The sequence below is a fragment of the Vigna umbellata genome, chromosome 2 (genome assembly GCF_029865625.1).
Source record: "Vigna umbellata cultivar VRB3 chromosome 2, Vumbellata_1.0, whole genome shotgun sequence".
NCBI classification, from domain to species: Eukaryota; Viridiplantae; Streptophyta; class Magnoliopsida; order Fabales; family Fabaceae; genus Vigna; species Vigna umbellata.
The window spans coordinates 13,416,714-13,434,793 of record NC_142166.1 but is presented as its reverse complement, the minus strand read 5'-3'; the positions used below and the strand labels follow the sequence as shown (position 1 = coordinate 13,434,793).

The following is an 18,080-nucleotide window of genomic DNA, read 5'->3' as shown; positions in this document are numbered from 1 at the left end:
TCCGACCAACACGTACCCGCAAAAAAAAATTATATATATTTTAAATTAAATTTAATTAAAAATAAAATAATATTTTATTTTATTAGGTTAAATTTAATTAAAATTAAAATTTAATTTATATTTAATTTAATTTATATTTTATATATATATTTTTTGTAATTTTATTTAAATTTTATTTTAAAAATGTATAAAATATTTTTTTTTTGCGGGTATTCGCGGGTATTTTCTAAACGGGTACCCGTACGGGTAACAGGTCGGGTAGCGGGTACAATTTTATCCGGTGGGTCGGGTTGCGGGTAGGCACTATTCGTATCCGATCTGACTCGTTGCCATCTTTATCCCCAGTGCACAAGAGAAATAAGTATTCCAAGCTCGCACAACTTCTCAAGGTATAGAGTCTCGTCTAACCAACACAACCATACAACATCTAATACATGTAAGCCTCTAACACCCTTAAGTGTTTAATGCTTCGAGTGTCTAATGGTCTCACAAGACTAGTCGTCAAATAAATAACTTGTCTAACTGACCATAATGTCTAATAAACCACTTGTCTAATATACCACTCTACCCTTTATTAAACACATTTAATTAAGACTTGTCTAACAGGTCCAAGGGGCCATCTAATGACCCTTTCACAACTCACAACTCTTTTCTTCCAACTTAAGACTTGTCTAAAATGGAAAGCTAAACCCTAAGTTCTCCACAAAGGAGAGGTAAAACCTATTTGTTGAAATTAGATGTAATAAACTGATTTCATGTGTATTTTGAGAGGTTCATTCATATTCTTTTCTATTTCAATGTTAGTATTTCATTTCTACGCTTAATGATTGCTTTGCTTTCGTCATTCATAGCTTGATATTTGGTCCATTACATGTTTAAAAATGGCTTTGAACCTAGAACTAAAATTAATAACCTAGAACTGTCGCTACTTACAAGGGTTTGGAAAATCGTTGATACTAACCGAGGTTCCAAAACTGTCGGAACTAAATTCAGATTAATTTTTTTTATATTATTTAAATTATTTGATTATGATGAAAATGCTTTAATAACAAAACACACAATCAAATCATTTGAAACTAAAATTAAGTATTATATAAAATAAATGATAAACTTGTTTTGATACAACTAATTGTTCAACATAAAATAATAACATTATTCAATAGTAAAAATTAAAGAGAAATATGTTCAATAACGATTAATCTTGTTCTTCTTCATTACATTTATCGTTTGGTACACTTCCTTAATCAGATATCTACAATATAAAATAATAGTTAGTCAATAATATATTTTAAAAAATTATTTCATAAATTTAATAATTATTACGGGTGATTGTTGACATATGACAAACAATGAAGGTAATTGACTTGGATAATTTTGCAACATAAATGTCATCATTGTCTTTATTTCATTGACTTGTGATGTTAATGAAGATACCTCTAATAGAAAAATTTATTCTAAAGATAAGAAAAATGATAGCCAACAAGTTATTCATAAAAGGAACAAAACAAGTAAATATTGATAAAATATTCATTTATCTAAGTTTGTAATTCAACATGCGAAAAAGCTGAGATGATCCACTACGGCAACAAGCATTGACTCCAAAGACTTTAGATGGAAAACGACCCAAACCTAGACCGCTAACGCATCCACAATGCTCTTGGATTCCTAAAGCATGAGCCAATGAATTTGAACTAGATATTTCTTTTGATTGAGATATGAATGTTGTGGATTCATATGCTTCAATGTTTTCCTAGATACAATGTTTAATAAAAGGCTAGTGTTTCTACCATTTTTTACTAGCTATAATAAAATAGAATAAGGGTACAAATCAGATAAAAAAAGTGCACAATTCCAAAACCTATTTATAAAGAACCAAACAATTCATAATTCCAAATCTAATGTAACCATAATTGAATAGTAAGGAATTCTGAAACAGATTTAAGCATAACCAATCCATAGATATTGTACTTATCCTACATTACTTTTTTTCTTCCTGCATCAATATTTTCATAGCTTCTAAAACTTCTCTCAGATATCAACCTCTCATATAAGATAACTTGCCCTACATTACTAATATTTCATTCTTAGTGCTATAATCAGCTGCATTTTTCCTCATTACATAATCAAGAACTTTTTATCTTCCATGGATATAAACTTAATAAAGGTGGAGTAATGTTATACTATTCTCTGATACTTTATAAATAAGATATTAAATGAAAAGGAAATGCATTCAATATTTTGAAAACATAAAAGGCATTTAATACCTTTTTTCATTGAATAATTAGGATGATGTGATAGTATTTAAAATCATGGGTTTTGTTAAATTATAACTGAAGTACCTGAAATAAAACTTTTGTCGAGTATAAGATATTTCTAGTTGTTAAACGCTTGACCTTGTAAATGATTTTAAGCAAGGAATTATTTTCTCGTGTTATTCAGAATATTCACTACAGTGTTTGTAAGAACTTTCGTTTTAATGAATAATCGTTTAGTATGGGAAGCTCTTGTATTTTAAACTAAAATGGAACTGTAGGTTTTTTTTAGAAAAATGTTGAGACAGTAGTAAACAATAAATATACAAATATTTTTATACTAGTTCACTCAAATTGAGCTACGTCCACTCTCCTCTATCCTTAGAGTGTTCCAGTATAATCTTCAACAAGATTACAACTAAGTATTCTTACCACTCCTTGTATTCTTACCACTCCTTGTATCCTTAGGCACTTCTGGAATACCTTGATACGCTGCTTAGTTGAGTTTTACCCACTCCTGATTATGCAATGTTCTTCACCATTCCTGGTATCCCTAGTCAACAAATAGCTTCCCGTTATCGTAAATTAGTTGAATATTAACATCACTCTTGGTATCCCTAGTCAACGAATAACTTCCCCTTACCCTAGACTAGTTAAGTATTCACATCACTTCTGGTACTAGACAATCCTAATATACAATAAGTGTTTTAATTGTTTTCAGAATTGCAATCAATCGATTACTTACAAGTCGTTTAGACTATTACTCTCATAGAGAGGATATATGTTCAATACAATACAGTCTATAGACTCGCTGGGTGTTTCTCCCTTTTCTCTTTTTTTCTTTTCTTACAATAGTAAGCAAATATTACAATGAAGCGTGAGAGTATTGCTTGACTTTTCTTTTTATCTTCTCAAATATTCTCTTGAGTTTGAGCTAATATGTGGTTTTCTTCTAAACACTTTTGTACGATTGATATTTTCGTTGTAAGCTATCCTCTTTATTATTCCTTTGAATGATATTTTATTTAAAGGTTATTGAAAAGATATTCGTTAGACTGAGCTCTTAGCATTGAATCTTGTGTCTTGTTTGTTTTCTATTTAAAGGCTATTAAAGTCCACTTGTTAGAACATGCTTGCTTTTTCAGTACTTTGCTCAAAGTAGGTTATACTATCTTTCAGACACATATCTTCTTATGAAGAGAACATTATGTGAATATCTTTTCTTGTCTCTAACGTCCACTTTTGATATATTTCAAATAAAGCATGTGGATGCGTGTAATAGGTTATTTGCATAGAATAAAATAGATTGTGCATGCAGTAGATATGTCTTATCTCTTATAACTTTTGTTGTTTTGAATGTTGGACATTTAATGTTTGTTTAGAACAACAGAGTACTTTTTACATTTTCTAGTTGAGGTAGTGATTATCATTTAAGATTTTCTTTAAAATACCATGCATTTAGTAAGAACTTCATCATTGGACGAAGTAAAGATTTTGGCTCATGGTATCGTCTAGTATGTTGTAAACTTTTTTTAGGATATTGCCTTTTTATAGCTAGAGCGTTTAACACTTTTCATTTTCTATAAGTTTTTGGATCTTTATTTAAGGCTTTTAGAGGGTTTAGTCAAAGATGTTGTCTTAACACCTTTTCACTTCTTGATTGATAACCATAGGGTACAATATAGCTTACATGTTTAGCATAACTCTCTTAGACGCTTTAACTTGTAAGTCGTTTAGTGTTGTGTCTGAAAGCTTTAACCTAGTTGTTATTTGTTTCATATAACCCTTAGTGTTTTCTTAAGTATTTTCTATGTTAATCAATGATTGGGGATTTTATTTATAGCACTTGTGTTTCTGCCTATCTTATTCTTCTGGTTAAGACTTTTCAGATTCTTCTCTCATTTAATGTTATTTGATTAAACATCAAAACATGTGCATTTATACATATAAGTCTTATAGATGATTTTGGCTTAACAATAACCATCATCATTCAGTACACTTTCTTAGAGGCTTTCAATTGCTTTAAAAAGCAAAATGGAAATTAATTTTTGTGTTTTCAATGTTTCATTATTTGCTGTTTTAAAGTTTTGGTTCCTTAACTAATACCTTAAGGTCATTCATTAACATTTTACTAGAATTATTCATGAGAAAAAACATACTTTGGGCTGCTTTATGATATTGTAAACTAAAATGCTAGCATGACCACTTTTCTTTTATTTTGGATTTCTTGCACTGTAATGAAAATCGATGCCTAAGGTTGTTATTTTTAAAATGTTATCATGGCTATGTTGAAGTGGTCTTATTCTTGAAATGTCTTAATTCACTTGAAAGCATAATACTTTCTCCATTCTCAAACCAGAAAAATAATGTTATAAGGGAAAAATCAATCCCAAGGTAACTTACACCAATTTTCCTTGCCTCATCAGTGACAAAAAGCTCCATTTGTCTTCTCATGGGTAGCTATCTAGACTTCTCCTTTGTTAACTTTGTGCCCACACTCTCTTTCCTATGAAAAAGATGATTATGCATATTAAGTGTGTCATAAATATTATGAAAAATAGAAAACTGAAGAACAATAACACTTCATCATTTCTTCCCTTTTCCTTGCGATGCTCTTGGACCCCTTATGTCAGCAAGAGTTTGCTTTGCCGCACGCACCTCGTCTCCCGCCACGCGCTCTCCGCCTCCAGCTAGCTCGGCTCCGTCCAGCCTCTCTGCCGTGGGATGCGCCGCTGTCGCGGCCTTGTTCTCAGCATCCTCGGAATCTCTGGCTTGGCTAGGTCTTTGTCCACTTGCAGCTTGGCCTTCAAAATGAGCGTGCTCTATACTCAACCAGTACGTATTTTTAATCTTTCCTTGTGAAGATCCCTTCTTCAGTTGAAATTAAAATAGTAATCGATGTATCAATGCTTTAATTTCTTGATCCACTTGTTGTTTGTGAGACTTGATTCTTAATTGATATTGTAGCATTTGTTTCATGATTCTGAAGCATTTTTTGTTTTTGTGGCACTGTAACTGGTGTGTGACAGTTTGGATTTTATGATTAGCGTGTGTGTTTTTTGTTTCATGATTCTGAAGCATTTTTTGTTTTTGTTTCCCACACTCTCTTATTTTCCCACACTCTCTGATGCCATTGGTGAGAATCAAGATGAGGCAGCTAGTGAGGTGCAAACTAGTTTTGATATAATCTCATGCATGCTGAACTTGAGAAACTCTGGCAGCTTTAGATCGAGCAATTCATTCTCCACATGCCTCTACTCTGGTAATTATTTCTGTTTTCTTCTATTATTTAGTGATAAATTTCTTGTAATGTATGTACAGAAATCGTGAATTAGGTTAAGTTTGGGATACAAGTCAAAATCATTTTGGGCCCTCCTTCAAAAAGGTTAAGCTTTTTATGTACTAATTGGTTCTTGAGTTTTTTTATTTTACTCAAGTGGTTATTAGGAGTTTGATTTTCACTTCTCTTTACTGGCCACCGTTATTGAATCTAAATTTTTGCAATGAGCACAAGTGGGTGTTGTTTTTTCCTTTCTTTGGTGCACACATATTAGTTATATTTTCTTCCATTCAGTTGCTTACCAATATGGCTTTTGATGTTTCTTTTTGCATTTCATGTTCTTTGTTTTGGAGGGTATCTTACCCTTTCTTGCTCTTGGATTAAGGATTTCTCCATCTTCACTGAAATCTCTACTTCCTTAGGAGTTTGTGTTACTTTTGAAATCACTTTTTAAATCTTGCTTCTACTTCTAGAGGAGGCACCACAAACACTAAGATCCTTTTCATTTGGTTTTTACTTCAATAGAGTGTGAATTCTTGATAGCTCTGTTATTTTTTGTTTTTATTAGTGCCTAAAGTGTTTATTTTTTTTCTTTCTAATTTTTTTGTTAGGAATGTATAAGCCAGTTGATCTAACCTGTTATTATTTTCTGTTTGAAAGCTCTTTGAGAGCTCTGGTCTGATGCATATATCTGCTATGAAGTCTCTCCTCAGTGCATTGTGTCAACTTTCACATCAGTGCATGTCAGGTACTTCAAGCAGTTCGGGACCAACAACTAGTCAAAAAATTGGAAGCATCAGCTTTTCAGTGGAAAGAATGATATCCATCCTTGTGAATAATATTCACAGTATGTAAACCATAACTCTAAACATGATAGTAATTCTTGTATGCTAGATGTTATTCAATTGTTCATTCTATGTTGTATTTTTCCTAAGTAGATACTTGAGTTGTGATATTTAAGTTCTATTCACTAATTTTGGATTTTGTGAATATTCATTTTTTATTTTGTTGTCAAGTGAATAGATACTTGAGGTCTCTTTTTCTCACTGTTTCTTTGGTGTGGCAATGGTAGTTTCATTTTCATCTCACTTGATATCTTGATATGCTCTTTCAGCTAGCTGATAATTCTAATCCACATTTGAAAAACATGGCACTTGATGCACTTGATCCATAATTGGTTACTGGACAACAGAAAATTCGCCCTTCCTTCGGAAATTACCGAAGGCTTTTGCCCTTCGGAAATTACCGAAGGCTTTTGCCCTTCGGTAATTACCGAAGGCTTTTGCCCTTCGGTAATTACCGAAGGCTTTTGACCCTCGGTAATTACCGAAGGGCAAAAGCTCTCGGTAAATGTTAGCGACAAGGGATTTACCGATGGCTCTTTGGCCGTCGATAAGCCTTCAGTAATTACCTTTTACCGACGGTTTTGGACTGTTTCCGAGGGCTTCTGGCCTTCGGTAATGCCCTTCTTTTTTGTAGTGTAAAGAAAACTCTTTTATTACATTAATTTTATAATAATGCAACATATATTTATAATATTTTTTTTTATATATATTTACTCTTACGTCCACTTAATATAATAATTATTTAATATAAAATATAATTATAGTGACACTTTTTTGTGTTTTACAAGTAGTTACAAAATTAATTTATATTAGTTTTAGTCTTGTCAATGTAAATAGAATTTCAGCAGAGTGTATTTAACTTATGCTGATTTTTCTGATTATTTTACTGTTACGGTGGTCGAGTCTAGTAAAGTCCTAAACATATAGTAAACGCTCTTAAAATTAAGATGCATTCAACTTTAAACTTTCCATTTAGTTATATTAATAAATAATTGGAAATTTGGATTCATTTTACAACAGTATTAAATATTCCAAAAAAAAAAAAAGACGTCGAATAAAACCCTTGTTTTAACACAATTATTACTAGTGGAGTGTGAATGTCATTTCTGCCAAAAATAACATCTATAATATTCTTCATCGTGCAAGACATGTAGCTATAGCCTATATTATCAAAACTTCTAACAACCAAGCAGCGCCAAGTGATTTTTATCGACATGTTTAATATTTTAGTCATTAAAGCTGTTATTCAATCATTAGTTTTCTTCTTCTTTCATACGTTGAATCCTAAATTTCCTTTCAAATCTTTATCCTTGTCTTGCCTTGTTGCATCATTTCAAAAAACTGTATATATGTATATGCAAACATAATCAAAATAATGCTTTAACTTTCAGTACCCATTAGATCTCCGAATATCTTCCCGTTTTTCTAACAGTTTTTCTCACGTTTGAAAAATATTTTGAAAGCCACAAACAGAGACAAAGTATCAACATTTCACAAGATGGAAAATCGTCCTTTAGCTATGATCAGCAATGGCAAAACTGGTTTCTCAACTCCAACTTCCACACATGAAGAAGACGCTGGAAAACCTGAAATTCGTGTACATCCACAAATTCCAGGATGGTTTTCAGAATATTCTCCATTATGGCCAGGTTGGTTTTGATTTTATATATATATATATATATGGTAAGGTTTTAGATTCAAGATGATTTTAATTACTTATGTACGATAGAGTCAAGTTTTATTTGTGTTGTATGTAGGAGAATTATTGGATTATGTTAAATAAATTTGTCCAGCATTTTTTTTAAAACAAATAAAATTGATGCATTTGTTGATGTCCTTCAATTAATTATTTATGTTAGAAACCATCTAGAGGAAACTATAAAAGAAAAAAAATATTTATTCATCAGTCATAAAATGTTTTGCATGCCCAGCCTCCATAATACATTTTCATTGGCTTCTGATCATGCTTCAAGTGCAAGGGTAATAATATTTTTGTCATTATATATGTTGTGTATAATAATGCATATGCATATCAGGTTAAATAATCAACTGTTCATATTTTAATGCCTTGCCTCCCCACACATCTTCCTTAAAGAACAATCTAATTAATACGTTTTCGCATGGAATAAGAAACGTTATAAGTATAGATTACTGCCGAGGTAATCCACCTCACTCACTTGATTTTCATGAAACTAATAACCAAAAGGATCAAATGTGTCACGCTTCCGGCTGCGACACTTTCTAACAACCTTATTTAATAATCGATGTTTTTTGTTCTTGTTGATGATGATGTTTCTACAGATATAATATCTATAAATGTTTATATAAAGCTAACGAAATTGATTGACGTGTACATGTATTGTAGGACAAGCTCACTTCTTCAAGGTAGAAAAGATTTATTTCCAAGGGAAATCTAAATACCAGGATATGCTAGTTTTTCAGGTGTGATAATTAAAAAAAATACATAATATATCTCTTGTTCTTGATCTTATAATACTGTAGTTGACATGACTTGTTGAATGTTAATTCCATTACAGTCATCAACTTATGGTAAGGTTTTCGTTCTTGATGGAGCACTCCAACTGACAGAGAAGGACGAATGTGCTTACCAAGAAATGATGACTCACCTTCCTCTTTGCTCTATCCCTAACCCAAAAAAGGTTTCCATAGACAATTAGTCTTACGGTTATTATAGCACTTATGAGCATTTAAATATCAAGCTATTTTTGTGTCAAATTCTTTTAACATGTTTTCGCCTCTGGTCTGAATTTTAGGTGTTGCTCATAGGTGGTGGAGATGGTGGCATCCTAAGGGAAATTTCCCGTCACTCGTCTGTTGAACAAATCGACATATGTGAAATTGACACAATGCTCATTGATGTAAGCATAAGCTTTACCTCCATCCGTTACCCATAGAAATAAACTTTTATTTTATGTACAAGTGATTTTGTATAGTTATATTTATATCGGAAATTGTGTATAGATAAAATCACTTTAAAATATACTAAAAATCTTTAATTAGGTTTTGTGAAAATGAATTAAAATTATGTTCATTTCCTAATTTAGTCTATCTTATTATCAGACTATTATATAATCATTTAAACATATTACAAAATATATAGTCTTTTACATAATATATTTATATCTCAACAAAAGAAAAATAAAATATCTCATAATAAAGATAAAGTTAATGTAGAATATATAATTAGAAGCAATCATCGCCCTATAATTAAATTATAATTTTCAAACACATCATAAACTATTCTCAGTTTTTCTTATATTATTATTATTATTAAATTTATTATAAGATAAAACTATGTAAAGCTTTTAATTAAATTAGGAAATGGAAGAAAAGAAGGTGAAGTGGAGAAGTTTAAGTAAACTAAAGGGGTTAAATAATGAATTCAGGTGTATAAAGAATATTTCCCAGACGTGGCTGTTGGGTACAAAGACCCTCGAGTGAAGCCTCACATCATAGATGGTACATACAATCAAACTAAATAGCTTAGTATTATCTTAAAGTTGTGTGATGTGTTCTTCTATTGAAACTAGCAGGAACTCTCTTTTTGAATTCTGTGCCAAGAGGAACCTATGATGCCATAATAGTGGATGCCTTCGACCCAATAAGTGTGTCTCATATATCTTCTATGTTTTGCTTTATGAATCTCAACAATACCTAATACTAATTGATGTGATATATATATATATATACCAGGGCCTGATCATGAGCTTTTTGAGTCTGAATTCTTTGAACTGGTTTCCATGGCTCTTCGACCTGGAGGAGTTCTGTGCATCCAAGCAGAGAGTATTTGGTTTCAATCATTGGATATTGAAGAACTCTTCACCAAATGTCACCAAACTTTTAAAGGTTCCTCTGGTTATGCTTGGACAACTGTTCCTGCATATCCAAGGCAAGCATCACTGATTATCATATCTTATTCTCTTGTATTTCAAAAGAAATTTCTTAAAAAAGGAACTAATTATAAGTAAGCATGGCTCTGAGTTAACAAAATGACAATAGTTAACGTAAGTTCACCACACCTTTTTCTTTAATGTCAGAAACTCTAAGAAAGCTTCTTGTGTTAGTGCGTCCACCAAACGTTGAATCTTTGGTTTCTTTTCTTTCAGTGGGGTCATTGGTTTCTTGCTGTGCTCCACCGAAGGTCCTTATGTCGACTTCCGAAATCCAATCAACCCCGTCGATCCCGAAAATTATGGCATATCAAACAAACCCTTGAAGTTTTACAACTCAGAAGTAAGCATATATATAACAATCTAAAATTGACAGTTTTTTTTTTTTGTGTTTTTTTGTTTAAATTTTCGACGTTGTTGTGTATCCGTTTCAGGTTCATTCAGCTGCATTTTGCTTACCATCTTTTGCCAAAAGATTCTCGAATGCGAAAGCTACTAAAAGGCCGTAGTATGAACAAGACAGAGACATGTTCACGTAGTTGCAAGCATGTGTACTAATACCGACAACACTGCATGCCTCATTCATACCCTTTCCGACAACGTTTGAAAATTCGTGCCACTATTGTTGGGCCAAGATTTTTTAAAAGAAATCGTACTTTGTTATACTTCAACGTTCAAGTGTGTTATCTTAAGAAAATAACTACTCCATATGCATTGCCATTATTCAGACAGAATCAATATTTCATTAAGCAAAACATCAATAAATTGTTTAAATTACTAGTTCTTAATCTTTTTATGTTTACATTGGTGATACTGGAAATCAAACTTTTGAAATAATCAAGAAAATTTAAATTCTATCTTTAACTTTACAACTATAAATCAATTATTTGCATTACAAGTGGTTTAATCTTTTGTTTACTATATATGAACTAATCTATTAATAGTAATAAAATTCAGACACTAAATGTTTTTACTTTTTTTGAGTTATAGAAATCAAATTAACTTGCCATATCAATTTTATGAACTAAATTATTACTTGACCGATTTGAGAACTGTTGACTAAATTTATTTTTTCACATTATCAAAACAAATTATCTGATTATTCAGATTTGTTCCGAATCCAAAGTATTTAAAAACTTAAATCTGAGATACTGAAATTTATCTAAGAAACTAATATTTTCTGTCAACTATATATATCTTCTTCATACAAACGGATTTCAGAATTTGCAACATTTTAGTCTCTTCATTACCTACGTGTTCTTGAAAGAAATCATAATATTTTGGGAGTAATAGTCTCCGATGAGTGAGTTAAATAAGTCATGTTTCTAAAGACAAAAAGCAAAACATGAGAGATATTGTAGGTAAACCTAACATGATGTAGAATGGCGCTTAACAAACAAGATATTGACGGTGATTCTCTGTTGGAGTAGTTTTTTCATGTTAAGATGTGACCAAATGATGGAATATGATCTATCACTGTCCCTATAATTAAACCTAAACCCATGGGAGGTTGGTGCGTCTATATCCAAAATCGGCTCAAAGGAGTATAAACACACATTTATCATGGCTTGTTTGTCTCCATCAATGTTAGCAATTTGAAGCACAATTCAACCCTAATGCCACTCAGTGTTCCTCATAGATTTTTCCACATTATCACGATAAAATGTTGAACCTTTTTTAGGTTGGGTAATTATGTGCATGACATGTTCTCAATGGGCGAAAGTTGAAAGTTGAAACTATGAAACACTCAATGATTGCAGAACGTGCAATCAAATACCCAAATCTATTTTTTTAGAATTATTATCATGTCTAATTTACCATAGTTAAATATGGGTATGGTAGAACAAACTACTTTACAAAAATAAGTATTACTAGAAGAAAACGAAATTATTTTTAAGCTATGATTTTGTATAAATTAACTTATATGGATAAGTTAATTTTAACAAAAAGAAAGTTAATTTTAATTTCTTTTATTTTTCTGTTTTGATGACACAGCGAAAATAGATTTGAAAGAGGAGTCCTCAATAAGTATTTATTAAGGAAAATATTAAAAAGACCCAAGAGTAATAAAAAATATTTTGGGAATTAACATTGTTCTCAAGAATCAATTATGTGTGCTTGGAAGGTGGTGGTATCCTCTCCAACACATATAAAAAAATGTTACCTTTAATCAATTATGCAAATTATTTACATCATCTTATAACATAATTAAAAACTGCTAAAAGTATTTTTTTTTTTAAAAATTAGATTATGACTACATTTTTCTATTTCTGGTTCGGCAGAGGAAGACTACATGTTACGATTTATTTTACGAAAAAATAATTAAAAATTCTTATAATGTTTATCTTTCTAGATTGACAAAAGTGGATTGTTTCTCCCTCCAAATTCACTGAAGAATTAAAGTTAATTTCTAAAACAATGTGTTTATAATTTTTAAGTTTACCCTTTTACCTTCATTAGGGTTAGAATTAAGCATCTACTTAAAAATACTCAAAATATAAATTGAAAAAGAATATACTCAAATTCATCAAATAAAAATAATTAATTTTAGTTACTTACAATTTCATTTTGATTCAACAATTATACAGGAAGTTTTTAAAGTGGCAAGTTGTCAATAGTTTATAAACATCTAGATAATGTCCGATCACAATAGAAAATTTGTCCTCACAATAATATAGTGAATTAATTATAAAAAAATTTTATAATAAGATATTGGTATGTAAGGTTATCTTCATTTTTGTTAACTGAGATGTTGTTTGATATAGATGAGAAAAAAATTAACTAGGAAGTTCACACGGATTTAATTTCAAAATTAAAAGAAAAAGCATCATCCAATAAACTTTTTTTTATAATGTGTTTGTCACTATTATAAAAATTTATTATAGTGAATATATATTTGTTATCCAAGTTTAGCATACTCTTTGGTTGATTATGATTGTGTGTCAACTAAATATAAAATATAACTTTAAGTATATAAGATCATGTGACAAAAGGTAATCCAATAGAGACAATGTGTAGTGGTTACTGTCAACATTCAATGTCGTCCAAAGCAGATAAAATTATTTTCGAAACATTCAAAAATAAAATACTAAATAAAAAAAAAGTAAAACTAACATTTGATCTTAAATAATAATAATTTAAAAAAAATGATTTTAAAAAGAGCTTCTTGAAGTTTGTTTTTTTAAATAATATATACTGATAAAAAAATAAAAAAATGAAAAGGGATTTTTGTTTTTAGATAATAAGAAAATTAAAAAAGAGATATACAAGTAAATTATTAATTAAAACTGTTTTTTTCGTTATTTTTTATTTATTATTATTATAATTAATTAATTAAAATTTTAAAACTAAAAAGAAGCGGTTTGACAGTTATTTGGAGGAGGGAATAGTTTTTTCTCTGTCTCAACTTTTCCTTCTCTGGGATATTCTTCTTCCAATAACACACATATAATCCCATTCATCCGAATCTCCGTTTTCTACGATTTCTTCCCCAACATTCATTACCATAACGCTCCTCCATTCTAGACCAACACCAAATTCCAACCACAACAGGTCCATTCATCACTACAAGAAGCAGAGAACGTTTTCAAAGAACATCATCAAATTCATGTAAAAGAGGCAGAGAGATACTGTGAATACAACATTTCGAGATAGGAATTAGCCACAGAGAATCAAACTCGGCATTAAAAAGTATAGCAATACATTGAACTTGAAGGTACACTTTTAATGGTGTTCTTATTATCTACCCTCTTCCTTAACAATCTGAAACACCCATCGGCAACACTGAGAACCAAAATAACAAACAAAAATAAGAAATCTGCGGTGAGAAGAAGGAGATTGAAATTAAGGAGAATTAGAGGCTGTGAACCATGTTGTGTTCCAAATGCATTCAAACATATATTGGATAGTTTGTAATATAACAAGTGTTATATATATATATATATATATATATATATATATATATATATATATATATATATATAAATAAAGATATGATAGAACACAAAATTTAAACTGGTTTGATTTGAATAAAACAATGTTTAGATTACACTAGAAGTATAAAAAGATATTTGATGTACAAAAGGGTTGATTTGAGACAAGAAAGATGTATTAAAATAGTTATGAGTGTAGAATTAGTTTCATATATGATAAAAACGTGTTGAAGTTATATTTCAGTTCTTTGTCCTTGTATTGATTCAATTATTATTTACAAAGATACAATTATTTATGTCTTGAGAGTTTTCTTTAAATGTAACTTTAAGTTCATCTCTAATATCTTGAGCTTAAGATTATCAAACTTTACTATGATTTCTTTATGACTGCTTTAATGAATAACTTACATTAAGACCGAGACTCTATTACTAGTTAGAGTCTTGGATCTATTTCTAGAATCTAAAAGTAAGAGAATTTGTTGGACCACAACTTTGAATCAATTCTCACTCAATCATAAACCAATGACATACAAAAAAAGTGTTATTTAGTGGAGATTTTTTTTTTCTATTTGCAGGGTTTTTTACCCTTCGCAAAGTAATTTCCGGGGGTTTTTCAAACTGCTGCAGTTTGAGTCGCCACAATCTATCTGCGGAGGTTTTTCGCGACCCCTGGTATCACATTCAATTTGCGGAGGTCTTTTTACGGAAGGTAAAAACCTCCTCGATTACTGACTATTATTTTGTGAGAGTTTTTAACCTCCTTTATTTTCAACTATTTAATTACAAAAAATACCTATATCTTTTACATTATTTTTTGGAATTAATATATATTCAATTCACGAGCTTGCTGAAATAATATAAAAGATTAATAAAATATGTAAAATTGTAAATTATACAAAAATTAATCAAAATTAATTTTATTGATGATTTAAAACAAAGTATATTTATATTTATTGACAATTACAATGTAAATATATAAAATAAAACACATAGGCAACCTAAACAAAATCACTATAAAACTAGAGGTTTAGCTTGTGGCAAATTTTTGCACTTTGCCAGAGTGTAACAGAGGTTTTACAAGGGAACGTTAGATAGCTAATTGAAATTTCACACTTGCTCTTGTAGCTTCACACTTGCTCTTATAGCTCCAAGATAAAGGACAATCAAGGCCATGGTTTCCTCAATCCAAGATGTAGCACCAAAGATAGGTTTGATGCCTCAAGTCTCTTTGCCTTATGCTTCTTCTGCCACTTCTTGAATGCAAGTCCTGCCAACATCATAACTTCTGATGAGCCAATAGTTCTTACTCCAACAACATTTCCATCTTCTCCAATTTCAGCATGGAACAAGTTCACGCACCGGTTCTGTTTCCATTCAAAATACAACATCAGAGAGAGTGAAAAAAATTATTGAGCAAGTCACACCAAAAAAATATAATACCTGTTTCATATTCCAAATATAAACACCATTTGTCATGACAGACAAAAGCTCTACAGCATACCATTTTGCCCAAGTTCTCCATTATCGATATGTTCATCTACAAAACAATGAAGATTGATTCCATTTATATACTCTTTCAAACTTTATCTCAAGCTAATATAGAACCAAAAAAATTCTGGAAAACAAAATCTCTTCTACTGCTTGTTTCTCCTACTACCATAAATAATGAATAGACATAGACAATACTAAAAGTATTGATTTAATCTAGAAGGATAAAACCTAGACAAGAAGTAACAAAACTAGAAAAGTGCTAAATTCACATTCTTTGTAGTTCAATGACATGATGTTAAAGTGGGGAAAAATGTAACAATCAGTTAAAACCAAATCCCTCGGTATAGGAAAGTTGCTAATATGCTTTGATTAAAATTATGTGATTGGCACAAAGATGCTCAAGATTGAAAGCAAAGTAATCATTTATAAAGAAGGAAAACCATTTAGAACATAATCTCTTTGCCTGTACTTGAACATTGTTAATATAGGTCCTTTTAACAACAGCTAAACAGTCTGATAGCAAAGAAATATGAGGAATTGAATTTCAGACTTCTTTATACCCCAACCCATCCACTAACGGCAACAACATCATTCAACAAAATACATCTAATAATGAACATGAGGCATGCATTAGACTTGGACAAATATCAACTCTAAAGCTAACATTATGTACTAATATGATGAGTGATGATTAATTATGCACAACGAATACTCAAAACCACATTATTATTTCATAAGAATTGGCATAGGAGCTCGCAAGAATTACTAAAATAAAAAAATGAGACCTGGAAGAACAGAGTAGAGGCTTGGCAAGTGTCCACCAGTATCAGAAGCTCCTTGAACCTAACAAATCCAGGTATGAATGAGTAAAGAAAAGAGATTACAGTCCAACATTTATAAGCATGCAAAATTGGATTTCTAATTCAATTGTTTGTTTTCCAGAACATAGGTAGCTTTTCTTTAATTATTATTCATCTTTATTGTCTTCTGTTTTATACTTTTGTTATGGAGAACTCACTATCCTCTCCTCTCTATGTAAGAAAAAATCATTAGCAGCATATGAAGATTCTATATATATTATAATAGAGGAGCAAATTATGAAAAAGGGAGCTCAAGAAAGGAGTTCCATTTACACCAAATGTCTGTCTATTATTATAATGTATTTCTTTTCAATACAAACTAAATGGTTAGATATTGATATGAAAAACAGTGTTAACATTAAACGATTTCTGAAATTAATTATGTATTATAAATTACAAAGGTTGGTTCTTACATCAATGATTAATGCATTACACAAAGGAAACACAAACATTGCAAAATGAATTCATTTGATAGAGCAACATTGTAAAAGAATCTATGATTGATTCTAACAAATCTGAGAAATGACACCAACTTCACCAATTATTAACAAGACCACAGAACCAAGTCTCAAATCTCACCTTTCCTAACCCAAAACTTATAGTATTTATACCTCTTCCGCTGGTGAGAATCACGATCGGCAGTATTCATTTCCCCTGATTTTCCCTTCTCTTCTCCATTTTTTGAGTTAATCGATAAAACCCTAACTCTCTCTTCTCCCTTTTCCTGTGTTGTTGTTCCAAAACCTTCTCCATTTGCTTCTCTCTCTTTCGTGTTAGCTATACAAGAACAGGAGAGTAAGAGGACTGAACGTCGCTGGAGGAGTCAACGGCGATAACGGCTTGGACGAGCTTTCATTGGAGTTCATAGGAGGAGTCGGCGTAGAACTCGATGTCGTCAGAATGTTGTTCCAGAGTTGCGTAGGAGGAGTCGACGAAGAACTCTTAGGGAACCCTAATTCGAAACTAAAGAATTATCGTGAGCGAAATGGAAGAACAAAGAAAGGAAGGAAGGGAATGCGATGATTTTAAGAAGCTTCGAGAGGGAAGAACGATTGCGAAATTTTAGAGGAGGAAGGGAGTGGGAAATTTGGGAGGGGAGAAGAAAAGTCGAAAATTTTGGAGGCACACATGTTTTTGGAATTGGGAAAAAGATTAAGTGTAAAATATAAAGAGGGAAGAGATATAAAAAAGATGGAAAGGAAAGAAAAAAAGTTTTTATAATTGAAGATGTTATAAACCTCCTAAATAAGAAATTAAAACCGCCAAAATTATTGTCATTTACACGGTTAAGCATAATCATTTCAAATCATGTCAATTTGCGGAGGTTTTTTATAACCTCTGGAAAAAAAACCTCTACTATATATCATTTTTTTTTTGTAGTGTAAGATGAGTGATTAGTTCATCCAACAATAAATATAAACTAATTCACACATATATAATAAAAGCAAACTTTGATAAATATAACAATACCGATAAAAGAGAGTTCCAAAGGATTACATCTTAGCTTCA

The 18,080-nt window shown here is 30.9% G+C and overlaps 1 protein-coding gene and 1 long non-coding RNA gene across 3 annotated transcripts; one reads left to right on the top strand and one right to left on the bottom strand.

The window, feature by feature from the left end:
- The first annotated feature begins 7,787 nt into the window (after nt 1-7,787).
- LOC124841734 (spermidine synthase 2-like) lies at nt 7,788-11,001 on the top strand. Its single transcript, XM_047318061.2, has 9 exons — nt 7,788-8,026; nt 8,743-8,819; nt 8,915-9,037; nt 9,152-9,256; nt 9,785-9,857; nt 9,932-10,003; nt 10,092-10,287; nt 10,505-10,631; nt 10,723-11,001. Exons 1-9 carry the CDS (start codon nt 7,876-7,878, stop codon nt 10,795-10,797), a joined length of 999 nt encoding a protein of 332 aa, XP_047174017.1. The 5' UTR covers nt 7,788-7,875; the 3' UTR covers nt 10,798-11,001.
- Nucleotides 11,002-15,110: 4,109 nt separating this feature from the next.
- LOC148203462 (uncharacterized) lies at nt 15,111-17,737 on the bottom strand. Of its 2 annotated transcripts, none has more exons than XR_015784232.1 (4): nt 17,151-17,737; nt 16,497-16,554; nt 15,661-15,757; nt 15,111-15,584 (listed from the first exon to the last, which is right to left on the bottom strand). It is a non-coding gene; the product is annotated as an uncharacterized LOC148203462 (long non-coding RNA). The 2 variants fall into 2 exon arrangements; XR_015784233.1 differs by having other exon boundaries at nt 17,183-17,736.
- Nucleotides 17,738-18,080: the final 343 nt, after the last annotated feature.